The sequence below is a fragment of the Alternaria ethzedia genome (genome assembly GCF_023757985.1).
Source record: "Alternaria ethzedia strain BMP 0044 chromosome Unknown scaffold_7, whole genome shotgun sequence".
Lineage (NCBI taxonomy): Eukaryota > Fungi > Ascomycota > Dothideomycetes > Pleosporales > Pleosporaceae > Alternaria > Alternaria ethzedia.
Genome location: NW_026056200.1, coordinates 1,124,743 through 1,139,468, shown reverse-complemented (window position 1 = coordinate 1,139,468; position 14,726 = coordinate 1,124,743). Strand labels below are relative to the sequence as shown.

Here is a 14,726-nt window from a genome sequence, read left to right as displayed (position 1 = left end):
ATCCACTGGCCGGCATTGTGGAAGAAACAACCCCGAGGTGAACATTCACTCACTCAGCGTCTTTGCGGAAATCAGGTGTAAAGGCTTGGCGGTGGTGGTCTGTCTGAGTACAAAAGATCTTCTGCTGCAGCTCATTCTCTTCTCCTTCATTATCGCAGTCTGGGTGTGATACTCCAAAAACTTAGCATACCGGTCCTGATGTTCTGTCTGCTCCTCCTTTTCCAAAAAGCTCTTGACAGCGTCCCATGGATTTCTGCTCCGCTCTTTTCCTCTTTGTCTAAACATTAAAACCCACCCTACGTATGGTACATGCGTCCAGAAAGATATCACTGCATAATTCATGTTGCAATCTTCGAAATTGGCGGAAAACAAAAGCAACATATGTATGTTCCTATGATCTTCGGGTGCTCAAAACTGAACATGGGCTATGCAAATGGGCGTTGGAGGAACTCTGGTTTTGAGACATTTTCGAAAAATCAGAAGCCAAGGTTGCATGAGCTTTGCGGGAATTTTTACGCTTTACTGCTCTTTTGGCGCGGCGCTGTCGTGGGAGATGGGTATAAAATCTGCACCCTCGTGCCTCCCGACTTTACTTCCTATACCACGCTTTTTTTCTAAAACACCAAAATCAACAGCGACTTGACCAATGACTGTGCTGTCTTTCTCTAAAATCAAACCCGTTGGCAATCAAAGCATGTCTGCTCTGCGCTGCCTTCCTCTCTTGTCACGGAGACCTTCAGCAAAAGCTGATCCTTTCAAAACTTAGCCTCTTCCTACAAATGACTCTGGTCATCCCGCCGACAGTTCAACTCGTGACTGGGAAGTGGATCAAAAGACAACGAATTTGGTCCCATGGAGACCGCTGCTGTTGCGCTGACTGGACTTGGAATCGTGCGATACACAAAAAACACATGGTCACAAGCGATATGTTGGGAGGAAGAGCAGAGAATTTGATACACCAAACTTCCGGCGCGATCTCGGTATCGATCTTACGTTCTAGAAGTGATATAAAAACTCTTCTGACCTTTACTCTTCTTGTCTCGTTACTTCCTCTACGGTCTCTTCCGATTTACCAACTTTACGCCAAATTCGGGTATGTTCTGCCTCTCTTTCTTTCTCAAAAAGTTCTACCATTGCGGCGAATGTTCGACACGAAAAACAGAATGGGAGGCCTCTCATGTCTTTCTGTCTTCTTTGCTTGTCGTTCTTGAAAATGCCGAAATGAGATGTAGATGCGCCCTGGTGTCTGACAGGAGAGTTTAAAACATGAGAGAGAAGCATCCATGTTGTCCAGCGACCCAACTTCGCATTTTTCCAAAGCCTACTTAGCGGTTCACAACGAGTCTCCAAAATAAAAGTTTCTGACCTAGATGGCTGTTCGGAAGAAAAAGCCTGGATGGAAGAAGACATGGAGTCTCAAAACAGCCTTGTTGACACGTATTGAGACGCTTGTCGCGGAACTTTATAAAAGCTCCGCCAGTCTCTCTCTTTGCACCTTCTCTACACCTCAGTGCTCGAAGTGCTTTCCTTCAAAATATGGGGCTCTACACCTAATGGGCTCTCTTCTTCGAAAATATCAAAAACGACTATCGTGGTCTCCTCCTGCCTTTCTTTCTTCTTCTCTTTCCATCAAAGGCGACTACGCGTTGACGTATGATTCCTCTGCTCTTCTTTCGACTGGAACGCGATGTTTAATCTTCGTCAAAAGGCACACATGAGTGTTGCATGCCCGAGAAGGCGTACAAAACAGACATCCAAAAGTTCCATGGCTTTCCTGGGCCCTGCGGTCTTCCAATCACAAATTTCTATCATGAATTCCGCATGTACGTGCGGTTGAGTGCTGAGGCCGACACTGATTGCATCCTCCATGGTAAAGCGTAATTTACCATGGTGACCTATGAACAATCTCACAGGCGGTGGGGATATGATTTCGATATCTCGTTTTCAATGCTGTTTTTATTTCTTATACCACCAAGTCCTCACCTCTGAATGATCAAAACCTGCTGGGTGGAGTATGATGAGCCCGTCTGCTCCTCTCGAAAAGGCAAAGGAAAGCGGCATAGTTGTCCTGCTCTCGATATCTTACCAATCTACGTCTTGTCGCAACGGTAGGCGAGCCTCTCAAACAAAGACTCCTCGAGCTGGTTCCAATACCCACGATACACATGCCAGAGGCTGATGTGGAAAACACGTGGTGAGGACGTGGCCATCGTCACACGATAGCGGCAGTGATGTGCCTTTGTGCCACAAATAATTCGGAGCCTATATTCATTTTGTCCAGGCGTCCAAAGCAATCGCAAAGATAATGTCGTCGTCAGAGTGATGCAGTATTTTGCCTCGGCGCGAGTGACCCTAGGGTTTGGTTTAGGCGGCCTGTGGTAACTCTCCAGACGCTCACAATCGACAGTTTCTATGGACTTGCCTGATGTGAAAATGCGCTAGAGCTGTGCACTAGCCTGGCTGGGATTAGCACATCCCATGCTCTTGAGCACTGCTCCGGCCTCCAGCCACCAGATTTTATCACTCAAATAATCGAATTCAACACGATGGCTTCGACAGCACAGTACGCTTGCGGAATTTGCAGGGAGCGTAAAGTTCGGTGCGATCGCGCGCTTCCCAAATGCAGAAGGTGCGATCGTCTCAATCAACCATGTGGCTATCAGGTGCACTCGCGTCGCACACGCGATGATCAGCTCAAACAACTTCAAGAACGGCTGGCCAAGACGGAGGCTCAGCTTGCTCTTACCGCGCAAAATTCGTCTACGACGACTACGCCCCATGCGCAACCAGCTTCTGTATTAGGGCCCACGACTGCTAGTACTCCGATGGACCTGGATAGTGCCAGAGAGACGAATGCAATCGTTGCAAATGGTTCATTTGTTCCGGACGTTGATTTATTCTCTTCTTTTGCAGAAGACATGGACTCACATATGACATTCGACTGGATGAATCAACCACTGGCGGCACTCGAACCGATGGATGATTTACTTCTCAATCAACCTCAGGAAGCGTCACAAAGCACCTCAAAAGAAGACATGTCTCCAACCGATCTGAGTTCGCTGCACGATCGCTACTTCCAGTCCGTCCACTATTCCTTTCCGTTCATAAACAGAGATAAGTTCATGATTGAGCCAACGGTGAGCGGTGGCCCTGCAGCGAGTGCTTTGGTTTATGCTGTTGCGCTTGCGGGCTGCTCTTACACTACCCTTGAAGACTCCGAACGACAGTCGACATGCTACAACCTAGCGCGTGATTACGCCGAGAGATGCGAGCGAGAAGACTGCATGAGTGATCTGAACTTCATCCAAGCCTTGCTGTTGATAGGCCGCTTTGAGGCTACAAGCCAGAAGCTGGAGAGGAGTTGGCTGACACTGGGACGCGCCGCCATGCTTTGTAGGCTTTTGAGGCTACATCGAATGGACGAAGTCAGCCATGATCGAAGTACAGAAAGCGGAGAAAGCCAGAACGGCCCTCGGTTCAGTTTGCCGCATACTGAAGATCCAGTGCTACTGGAAGAGCGACGGCGCACATTCTGGGGCTTATACATATTGGAAAGCTACGTGAAAACACGTAGCGGATTACAGTGTCAGCTGGGAGACGTCAAGGTGCGGAATGTGAACCTCTATGCCTTTAAGGGACTGACACAGTATCCAGGACTTTCGAATCAACTTACCATCGCCAGGGCTTTTGGGTTCGAGTTTAGTACCGCTCAAGATGCCTTCTGTTCTAGACGTGGGTACCGGACCCGGTCTCGAGATATCGTCTTACGCTGGCTGCGTTCTGATGGTCGAGCTGGCCTTGCGCTGCTTCGACCATGGGCAACAACGTGACAGACCAGATTTTTGGGACGATTACTACGCCCTAGTCAAGAAGACTGACGACCTCTTCGTTCTCCTCAAGCGTCATCTTAATGCGACTTCGATTCGTGAAGATCCAGTAGCCTTCAGCCTCTACATGAATCTGCGCGCGACTGAAATCTTCTCTCATGAATCAGCCACCACAAAAAGCGAGGAACAAGGACTACCACCATTGATGATAGCCGAGAGCCACCGCCGCGCGACTGCTGCTGCGTTCCAGATATGCAGCGCGGTAGGCCTTAATCTGCCATCGCCGCGCAAGGAAAGCAGCGATATCATCATGTTGCAAGCTATCTTCATTGCCTGGCCCTTGACTATGGCACTAAAAGCATTACACCGCGAACTCGTCAATGATGGGGGAAAAGAGACTACCAGTGGTGTGGTCGCTTCAACGCGCTTGCTTTTCGCGGCTCTAGATCACATTGAAGAGTCGGAAGGATACTGGCACCAAAGCGTGACGCATGTTGGGGCTAAGCTGCAAGAATGGGAAGAAAAGAACGGGTTAGAGCCGGTGGCTCTGTGAGAACCTTTTGTCTCTTCTTCGATGCATGTAGCGGGAAAGCGGCGATCTTTGCACCACTACACCTCATGGCTACGAGAAAGATTCTGATAATTTCCATTTCGTTCGACATAAGCCCGACCTTTTCCGTATGATATCCTCCGATAGATGTTCTGCTTCTTCATTCGACCGTCATCGTTTCGACACATGAATGTCCCCAGGAGGTAGTCGGTCGCTCGGACTCCGTGTCCGTGTCCGTACCTTGCACCACCTCTCCTGCCGTTATCGTCTCGTCGCCACACATCGAGCTCATTCCTGCTCTCCTTATCCCTTTTACTCCTGAGGAAACTGTTCCAATATTTATCGAGCTTGTATCTACATCTGCGAAAGCCCCGTGCCATTGAGAACTGAGTGAAACATTCAAATATGGACCGCACAGGCACACAACCGAGCCCGAACGACTTGGATCGCGAGAAGAATGCAGGACCGGCAGATTTCAGTACCCAGAGCTCACCTGCCGACAGGTCAAGTCCTCGCAATATCCATGGTTGGAAGGTAAGCAAGCCACTTTCACTCACACCCATACATGTCATCACATCCAGAATAAATGCTAACACAATACGTTTTCTTCCGTCTAGTGGGCAACCGCATACTCCGCAATGTTATCAACAACCCTCCTCTTCGCCCTCGACAACACAATCGTCGCCAACATTCAACCAGCCATCATCGCCGACTTCGGGCACCTCGAACTTCTAACATGGATCGGCACCGGCTTCGCCCTCGGCACCATGTTCATCCTGCTCTGGGGAAAGATCTACGGCGTCTTCAACATCAAATGGGTCTACATCTTCAACATCTTCTTGTTTGAGGCTGGCAGTGCGCTTTGTGGTGCAGCGCCGAATATTGAGGCGCTTATCATTGGGAGGGTTGTTGCGGGCGTTGGGGGTTCGGGCATGTATTCTGGTACGCTGACGTATGTGTCGGTTCTTTCGGATGAGAAGGAGAAGCCGGCGTATCTTGCGGGGAGTACTGTTGTTTGGGGGATTGGCAGTGTCTTAGGCCCGGTGGTGAGAATAACCCTACAACTCTTCCCTGCTGGATGTATGCTAACTTTCCATCATTAGGTCGGCGGCGCCTTTGCGGCAAGTAGCGCCACTTGGAGATGGGTATGTCATTTCGTCTTTACATCTTCGCATTCTCGCCATTGAGGCTGATCGTTTGCTAGGGGTTTTACGTCAATCTTCCCATTGGCGCGCTCTTCGCACCTGTATACTTCCTCTTATTCCCCAGTATCGACCCCTACCCGTCCAAGACGCTCGCCGAGAAGCTGCGCCTTGTCGACTGGGTCAACGCCGTCATCTTCCTCGCTGGTTCCGCCTGCCTAACCGTCGTGCTCACCTTCGGCGGTGTCATCTACCCGTTCAGTTCCGGAACTGTCATCGCGCTATGGACCATCACGGGCGTTCTGCTTGTCGTCTTCATCATCACGCTGAAGTTTCATCCGCTCGTTACCAAAGAGAATCGACTATACCCACTTCATTTCTTCAAACAACTGACATTGATCAACATGCAGCTTCAGGTGTTTCTATCCTCTGGTATTATCCTGGTAAGCTGCTTCCGAACATTGATGAAGTCAAATTGCTAACCTACCCCCAAGGCCATGACTTACTACATACCCCTCTATTTCCAATTCGTCAAGGGCGATGGCGCACTCGAGGCCGGCGTTCGTCTCCTACCATTGATCATGTTCATGGTCTTCGCGTCAATGGTGAACGGCTTCTTGATGCCGAGGTATGGCTTGATACCTGTCTGGTATATTGGAGGGAGCACACTGGCCCTTATTGGCATGGCTCTGATGTGTAAGACTTTACATCGCATCCGGGTTTTGAGTAACTTCACTAACGTCTTCCGCAGACACCGTCAATGAGGCTACACCCAATGCCAACATATATGGCTACAGCATCCTCGTAGGAGCTGGCACAGGGTGCTACATCGTCGCAGGGTTCGCCATCGTGCAGGCTTTGGTTCCTGTTCATGAGATAGCCAACGCCGTTGGTGCCATGACCATCAGTCAAGACCTCGGTATGGTGCTCTTCCTCGCAATCAGCGGCAGCCTCTTCCATAACGTCGCTGTCGACAAAGTTGGGAAGGCACTCCCAGGCGTCTCCCCCAAAGATATTGGGAACTTGATCGCGGGATCAAGCAGCAAGGCCTTCCAGGCACTGTCCGATGAGGAGAAAGCTTTGGTCATCCCCGAGATAGCCAGTGCCATGACCAGCATCTGGGCTTTCTTTCTTGCTGCTGCTGCGCTGAGCGTGGTATGCTCGGTTCCATTGCTGGTGAGTCCTCTCCAAGATTTGCCTTCCCTCCGCTGTATGATGTCTGCTGACGTCCACGACAGAAAGCCAGAATCGGTGATGGGAAGAAAGGTGCTGCGATCTCTGCAGCATAAGATGCACCGTTACTGGAAGTGAAGATGTCAAGCGAGGAGAAGCGTCTCGATTAGTGGTGGCTTTCATTACAAGATATACTTTCCTCTCCACTGTTGGAACAGGAACTCGTCATCTATTCGTTGCGGAATCTATCTTGTTCCCATGATCAGTGAATCCCTGAAGTACACAGCACCCACTGCACATATGGTCAGCAAAACCTGAGGCGGAGATTTCGTGATGCTGAATCTAGATGCATCCGCCCACGATCCGCCCTGGCCGACTGGCGAAAGGGGTGGATCCAACAGGCGACCAATAGACAAAGAGCGGCCGTTTGTGTCCGTTCCTACCTACCTTCCCATGTCTCCGGGAGTACCGACGATGCTTGAGACACTTTTCAAGATTAGGACAGGCCATGAAGACGATCGCAAAGTCTCAAGAAGAGGGAAGACTAGGGATGTATGATCGGAAGATGATGTAGTTGATGAATGCCATCATTGAAGAAGCTATTGATGGGTCCAGCAGAGTGGAGCTCGAACTCCGCGCGGGAGCCCCACATTTCCCGGTCGGCAGAACCTTCCACCGCCCAAAATTTCGAGCCGTCCCAGGTACTTTCCAGCGCAACTTCCAGATCTCACTTTACTCGCCTCCAAACACCCGTCACGATGTTCGCCGTTCCCGGATGGAACGTCGCCGCGCAGGTGAAAACCCAGGTCGAAGTACCAAAGCCGAAAGATTCCACGAAACCTGGAAAGAAGGCGCAGAAGCGGAAAGAGAAGCGCGAGGAGCAGCAGGTCAATGCAGACAATCTTGCAGAACAATGGGACAGCATAGCCAATGGAAAAGCTGCGGAGGTGGAGAAGACGCAAAAGACCAAGAAGCCAGAGGCAGCAAGTGTAGAGGCGACAGATGAGGCAGCACAAGACAAGCGTGGAAAGAAGAGGAAGAGGGGAAAGGCTGGAGGTAACAAAGACAAGGAGGCAGACGCAGATGGCGCAAAAGAAGTGGACGCGGATACGGCGACGATAGCTGAGCCTGCAGAAGCTAAAGCGGATGCTGCGAAGTCTGCTGAAGAGAAACCCGCAACAGCCGACAGCGAGGCAAAACGCGAGAAGAAGAAGCGCAGGAAGGAATCCAAAGCCGATAAGCTCCTCGCCGCAAACGCAAACGGCACGAACCCCGCCTCCGCGACTCCAGTCCTGGAGAACCTCCTTCCCGAACCCAAGGGCCTCACACCCCTCCAGCGATCGATGCGCAGCAAGCTTGCCAGTGCGCGCTTCCGTCACCTGAACGAAGCGCTTTACACAAAACCCTCTGCAGACAGCGCGTCTCTCTTCAAGGAAGACCCATCGATGTTCGAGGACTACCATCGCGGTTTCGCACAACAAGTCGAAGTATGGCCATCGAACCCCGTAGATGGCTACGTCAACAGCATAGTAGTACGAGGCAAGCTAAGGAACAAGGACATACGAAAAGATCGAAGAGGCCCACCAAAGAATGCAGTTCGCAGAGGCCCCGGTTTCGAGGAAGAAGAGACCACAGCCATCGCACCACCCCGTGGAGACGCGAAACCTCTCCCTCGAGACTTCAAAGGTCACTGCACCGTCGCCGATCTAGGCTGCGGAACAGCTTCCCTATCCTACCGCCTCCAACCTCATCTCAAATCGCTCAACCTAACATTCCACTCCTTCGACCTCTCCAAACCCACCGGCCCCTCCGCCGACCTCGTAACAATCGCCGACATCTCCGCGCTGCCCATTTCCGAAAACAGCGTCGACGTAGCCATCTTCTGTCTCGCACTCATGGGCACAAACTGGCTCGACTTCATCGACGAAGCATACCGTATCCTGCGCTGGAAAGGCGAGCTATGGGTCTCAGAAATCAAATCGCGCTTTGGACGTGTGGACAAGAAGAAGGGCGGTGTGCCTATCAACTCCATTGGCTCACTCAAGAAAACCATGGACAAGAAGCCGCCCAAGGCGAAGAAAGCTAAGGCGGATAAACCACCTGAGGAGGGCCCCGTGGACTCGGAAGACGAGGAGGAACTCGCGGTCAATGTAGATGGCCAGGAGGGTAAAGAGGGAACAGACGTTTCTGCATTTATTGAAGTGCTGCGGAAGCGTGGATTCGTTCTTGATGCTTTACCTGAGAGGCCGGGCGATGCGATCGATCTGAGCAATAAGATGTTTGTCAAGATGCAGTTTGTCAAGGCAGCGCATCCAAGCAAGGGTAAGAACGCGAAGGAGGATCAGAAGACGGGAGCTGTGGCGCAGAGAGGTGGGGGTATGAAGTTTGGGCTCAAGGGGAAGAGGTTTGGTGCTGGTGATGGAGATGACGAGGGCGATGCAAAGGATGGTGCGGTCCTGAAGCCGTGCTTGTACAAGATTAGGTAGACGTGGGAGTGCATTGTCATGATACGAAGCGCGTTGAGGGGCGTTGAAAGCCTTCTTCATTTGATCTATCTTATCTTCGTGAAACTACGTTAATGCATATGAAGCTTCTTCGCTTCTAATCCTGTTCCCTGGTAATACATGCATGCTATCGATGCCATGTCGTGAGTTCGTCAACTCATGTCCTCGTCATCGAGACTCCTTTGAACTGTTCAGATCTTTCCAAAGGATTAAATCTTACTGAGTGAGACTACAGCGGGTGTAGGCGAGCGCCATGTGATCCTGATCTTATGGTGCTGTGGTCGTCTCGTTGACTAACCACCGAGAAGGAAACTCGCAGCGTGCTCAACATTGCCTCCGAACATCTCCAGTGCTTGTATGGCTTCCTGTTCTGAACATCCAAACATGCCAGTGAGTTGCTGGATGTTCTCCTGAGGGAAGTTGCTTGTGGGTGCAGATGCTAAGGGCGCTTTGGACGCTGTGGGTTGGGCTTGCGGCTGCGCTGGTTGAGATGATGAGGATGATGCGCCGGCATTTGAAGGACCAGCTGCAGCGCTGCCTTTCGGTCGAACGGCACCAGTTTTCGCACCAATCTCCTCTCCGTTGGGACCTTGGACAGTTGGCTCGTTCATTTCCGCCTCCTCAAAGCTCCTGGGGATTTCCGACTCGTGCAAGAAGGGTACTTCCTGACCTTCAAAGCATAGTGCATTCTTCTCGAGATCGATCTTGGCGCGGTAACGCTTGAGCATGTCCAGACCAAATAGTAGGTCGACGTCCTTGCCCTCCATGACTGTGAAGGCGCAGGGCATGACCGCGCCTCCAATCTTGATCTCGGCGTGATGTACACGACCCAGAATACGGGCAGTGCCGACACCGCGTGCCATACCGGCATATCGGACGTCCATCAGGCGCATGATACCACACCGCTCGGCGCAGTCGGGGGACATGATGGTGGCCTGGGCGCCAGAGTCGACGAAGGCCTTGACAGGCACCCCGTTGACCTCGGTGTTGACGTAAAGCATGTGTACGCGCGTGAACACTGTGACATGTTAGCTTCCGTGGACACAGCCCCTCACTTATATCATCCCATCGGTCTATCCGCCGGTCGAAGTTGACATACCTTCAGGGTTCTCGTCGTATGCCTTTTGCAGGTTCTCGACTACGCGGTCCTGGCGGATGATGTCTTCTATCTTTCGTTGCGCCTCGACGTTGAAAGGGTCTTCGTTGAGCAGGGCAATCTGGTTCTGGCGCTCGCGCTCCGACTCCTCGGCCTGTCGTTGCCTCATGGCATATGTATCTCTCCAGCGGGTGGGGTCGTTGACGGCAGCGGCGAGCTCCGGGTCGCCCTGGCGCAGCTTGTTCATCTGCTGGGGGTCGTTGAGGACAAGCTGTCGCACGCCTTCTGGATCAGGTTGCGCGGGCCTGCCCGGCTGCTGGAGGTTCCTGTTTGGTCGAGGTGCGGCGCGCATCACAACGGCCAGCATCTCGCCATCCCGTATTCCGGCGTCCTCTAGTGTCTGTGTGTCTACGGCTACCGGCTGGCCGTTCAGGTAGAGGCTCTGTGACGCGGCGGGCAGGCTGGTGTCGGCCTCGATGAAGCCCTTGAGGTCCTTGACGGTGCTGCCGGGGGGCAGTTCGAGCGTCAGCAGGTCCGTGTCGGCCTGGGTGCCGGGCGCGGTGATGGATATGGTGACGCGAGGCCTGGCGGCGTGTGTTAGCAGCGTGCTGGGGGTGGTGGCACAACCACGGCTCCGGAATCGACTCACATGGTGGTTCGGAGCGGGCTGGGGCGTATGCGGGCACGTCTGGATGAGGCCAAAGAACGTGACACGGTGGGAGGTGAGGTTGGGTTGGGCGGGTCGGGGCAACGGTGTCTCGGTGCGCAGGAGCTTATAGGAAGGAGGCACTGGGCCGTGATGGTCTGGTCGCAACCTGGGACTGGAACGGGCCGGAGGGTCCTCGCAGTGAGAGAGGGAGAGGGCACGTCAGTCGCCGCCTGCTGGGCTGGAAGGGAATGGAACGTAGTGGAGCCGCGAACCCAGCGTCGGATGAATCAGCGATCAGAGGGCACAGGCTGCATGTTGTGAGAGTTTCGCCTAGGCCACCAAGGCTGTCACTCGTAATATACCAGCAACGTCGGGCTGGGGCGTAGGCGGAGGCGCGCAGTCGAAGGAGTAGTACTACTGCATCCAAACCACGACGTTGGCGGTGTAGGCCCAAGCATGGCCACAGCAAGCGGGGCAGCCGATGCGCGGGAGAGGCTAGACGGTGCAGACAGTCGCGTCGATATGAATGAATACCGTCTCTGCTTGGAGCCACGGCGTGTCTGCCATGCACTTGTCCTGGGCGGACTATGCGGCGAGCCTGGTCGCCATCTCCGCGGGGGTGCTGTTCATCCGGGAGCATACCCAGACCTTACTCCAGCTACCTGGATAGCATAATGTCTGGGATGCTTCAACTCCTGCCCAACGCATGCACGAGAATCATCTGGCCGCTGCGCCCTACGGCTAGCCCCTGCAAAGGATTCCGTGAGCTGTAGCTCCATGCCACCAGGTGCTGCCATACCCCACCGACATCATCCTACTGCACGTCATGGTGAATCCCATCGCCACACCATCGCTAGTCAGGGCATGGTCGATAATCCACGAATCCCGCCAGCACAAGACATTGCTTTTTGAGACGCAAGCAGGAGTCTAGAAGAGTGAATCCCATACCAGCCATAACACACGCATACCCCCGCCTGCTCCTTTGGGCCATCTGCCACGCAGCTAACCCGGAACGATCTGCAACGGCAGGCGCGAAGCGAACCGCTAGTAAAGGCGGGGCTGAGGCCGCAGAGAGTCTCGTGAGTCCTCCAGGAACCACGAACCCAGACTCACCACTGCACTCCGGCTTCCTATAGTCGCATCAACCGACCCTCCTGCCGTATCATCATCATAACAACGCTCCATCTGACCTGTCGCAACTCACCGCCAAGATGCCACGAGACTTGCTAGCAGACAAAAAGACGCTCGATGGCATGCCTGAACTATCAAGAGAGCCTGAGACCGTCGCTAGCCCAGAGTCCGTGGAGCAGCAATCGAGTCTGGTGCCCCATCGCAGTTCCAACATCGCCCAGGAGGGGAGACTCAAGCAGATGGGCGTCCGGCCCTACGCTTCATTGCTGAACATCGACGACCTGGATGATTGCGATTGGCTCGAGCATGCGGCCTTTGATCCGGTTGAAGCTGCATCGCGCGAGAAGGTGAGGACGATTGCTTTCATCGACGTTATCTCGAACATCATGGTCAATGCCTGTATTTTCTGCTCAGTGCCACCATTGGGCTCCGTCAGGCACGAGCCATGCGCTCTTCTCCATAATGATGTTACTCAAACCATCAAGTGCGCACACTGTCTTCTGCCCTGTTTCCTATCCATTGTTTCACGAAACACTAATATACCTCTTACGTCGTTCATCGGGTCCAATTGAGTTTGTTATGCGCTGGTCGTTCGCTCCTTCCCTTCCCTCACTCATGTGCAGCGCTCTTTCTTTCCGGTCTCTTCAGATTCCGCGCTAACCTACCACAGCTCGAGTACCGTCTGCGAACCTGTGGTGAGCTCTGCAGTGGGCTCTTCTCTTCCGCCTACCCCACCACGTCAGGACCATTAGGCGAGACCATCAAGTTGCACTCCTTCCCATCAATAGACTCAGCAGACACAGACCGGAAGCGCGTGATAATTGGTCACATCATCTCAACCAAAGCAAACTCCCCTCTTGTCACCGACGATGCCATGGACTACCCCAAGGACTGGAAAACCAACTATCAACTTACGCCAAATGTAGGGCACAACGAAGATGGTCAGACAGTCTGTCTGCACTCGTTATGTGTACATCCAAACTTTGCGCGCAAAGGTCTCGGCTCGATATTACTGCAGAGCTATGTACAGAGGATCAAGGATTCAGGTGTGGGTTCTAGGATAGCGCTCATCTGCAGAGACCGGTATATACCTTTCTATGAGAAGGCAGGATTCAAGAAGATTGGTCCCAGCAAATGCCAGTATGGTGGAGGGAACTGGGTAGACATGGTACTGGACTTTGAAGACAGTGGGGATGACGGATGGGAGTACTAAGAGGTATGCTCAGATAAAAGCGGGCCTTCTACAGGCTGGCATACAATCACGTTCGTAGATGTTTGAGCGATTCAAGAGCGTGTAGAATGGAACAAAAAGCATGTGCAAGATTTAGATGTTCACGCGCACTGTATTCGCTACACATCTGTCGTTGACTAATCGCCCATTCAGCCTCGCTTATTGAATCAGCCTGCTTAGCTCCTGCCCTCAGGCTTCGTTCAGCCGTAGGCAGCTGCGCCTCAGCCTCGTCTCACTCATCAACCTCGACAGCGTTTCCCTCGCTTCTTTATTCTTTTCCTCCTTCCTCCCTCTTTCTGACTGCATTGATGCGCACCATGTTGTACTTATTGGCGACCGACCCCACACGTCATTTCCCATCATGTCCACCCTGTACGAAGACACTCCGCTCCACATCGATGCCAGCACGAACATCCGACTTCTCACAATCCTCCCGACGAATGACGAGACGACTCCAATAGCCTGCGCCCTCCACGTTGTTGCTCTCCGAGAAAATCCTCACTATACTGCACTTTCCTATGTCTGGGGTCCGCCTACGCCTTCCCGAGACATTTTTGTCAATGGCAAGCCTTTCACCGTACGAGAGAACCTCTGGAACTTTCTTAATCAAGCACGGAAGGAAGAGAAAAATTGTCCTTTCTGGATAGACGCTATCTGTATTGATCAAGATAGCAATCCGGAGCGTACCCATCAAGTCTCTATGATGGGAAAGATATACTCGGAGGCTCAGCTTGTTTTGGTTTGGCTTGGGAATTCCACGAAGCATACCGCAAGATGGAGAACGTTGTTCAGCACTTTACTAGCTTTCGACATTCTTAAGCTTGCAGAGCAGGAAGCCTGGTGGGAAGACAATCTGGAGTGCATCAAAGAGCTATATTGCTCACCCTACTGGAGCCGAATATGGATTGTACAAGAATACGTTCTAGGCAAAATGATTAGCATACGATGTGGTTCACACGGGATCACTCACGATGAGATGAGAGGGATTCGTGATCAGTATTTCTACATACATTCTCACAAGGATGATTTATGCATGATACTGGATAGTCCTGCCACGCGAGTTCAACGACTTCGAGATAATAACCTGTCTATTCGTGATCGTGGAAAGGAATTTACACTTATCTTCGAATCCGTGATACTCGAGTTTGCGGATTCGGGATGTGCGGACGTGCGAGACCACGTGTACGCATTGTTAGCCCTTTGCGATGGGCCTTTGATCATTCCCGACTACTCGAAGTCGCCACTTGAATTGTTTGTTCAGATCCTCCGAAGGGCAGATGACACTTCACTGGAAGGCGGAAGACTTCCGTATGAAGACGAGAGAGTTCGTACCATAGAGTACTTGGGCGAAGTTCGCGAGTTACTAGGGATCGAAGATGAAGAATTAGAGAAATTGGACTGTGAGACGACGGAGCTACTGTAT

The 14,726-nt window shown here is 52.4% G+C and overlaps 4 protein-coding genes across 4 annotated transcripts; 3 read left to right on the top strand and 1 right to left on the bottom strand.

Moving 5' to 3' along the window:
• Positions 1–4,782: 4,782 nt before the first annotated feature.
• DEP3 (Efflux pump dep3) lies at positions 4,783–6,774 on the top strand (the record flags this gene model as incomplete). The annotated part of the gene is made up of 6 exons (XM_049375828.1): positions 4,783–4,911; positions 4,995–5,423; positions 5,582–5,962; positions 6,014–6,215; positions 6,271–6,674; positions 6,766–6,774. 6 exons carry the CDS (start codon positions 4,783–4,785, stop codon positions 6,772–6,774), a joined length of 1,554 nt encoding a protein of 517 aa, XP_049234813.1.
• A 676-nt stretch (positions 6,775–7,450) lies between these two features.
• J4E87_004204 (uncharacterized protein) lies at positions 7,451–9,178 on the top strand (the record flags this gene model as incomplete). The annotated part of the gene is made up of 1 exon (XM_049375827.1): positions 7,451–9,178. One exon carries the CDS (start codon positions 7,451–7,453, stop codon positions 9,176–9,178), a length of 1,728 nt encoding a protein of 575 aa, XP_049234812.1.
• A 311-nt stretch (positions 9,179–9,489) lies between these two features.
• Positions 9,490–11,769, bottom strand: DDI1 (DNA damage-inducible protein 1; the record flags this gene model as incomplete). Its single annotated transcript, XM_049375826.1, has 3 exons — positions 9,490–10,214; positions 10,296–10,876; positions 11,765–11,769. 3 exons carry the CDS (start codon positions 11,767–11,769, stop codon positions 9,490–9,492), a joined length of 1,311 nt encoding a protein of 436 aa, XP_049234811.1.
• A 696-nt stretch (positions 11,770–12,465) lies between these two features.
• Positions 12,466–13,285, top strand: J4E87_004202 (uncharacterized protein; the record flags this gene model as incomplete). Its single annotated transcript, XM_049375825.1, has 2 exons — positions 12,466–12,471; positions 12,743–13,285. The coding sequence occupies 2 exons, from the start codon at positions 12,466–12,468 to the stop codon at positions 13,283–13,285; spliced, it is 549 nt and encodes a 182-aa protein (XP_049234810.1).
• Between the last annotated feature and the right edge of the window lie 1,441 nt (positions 13,286–14,726).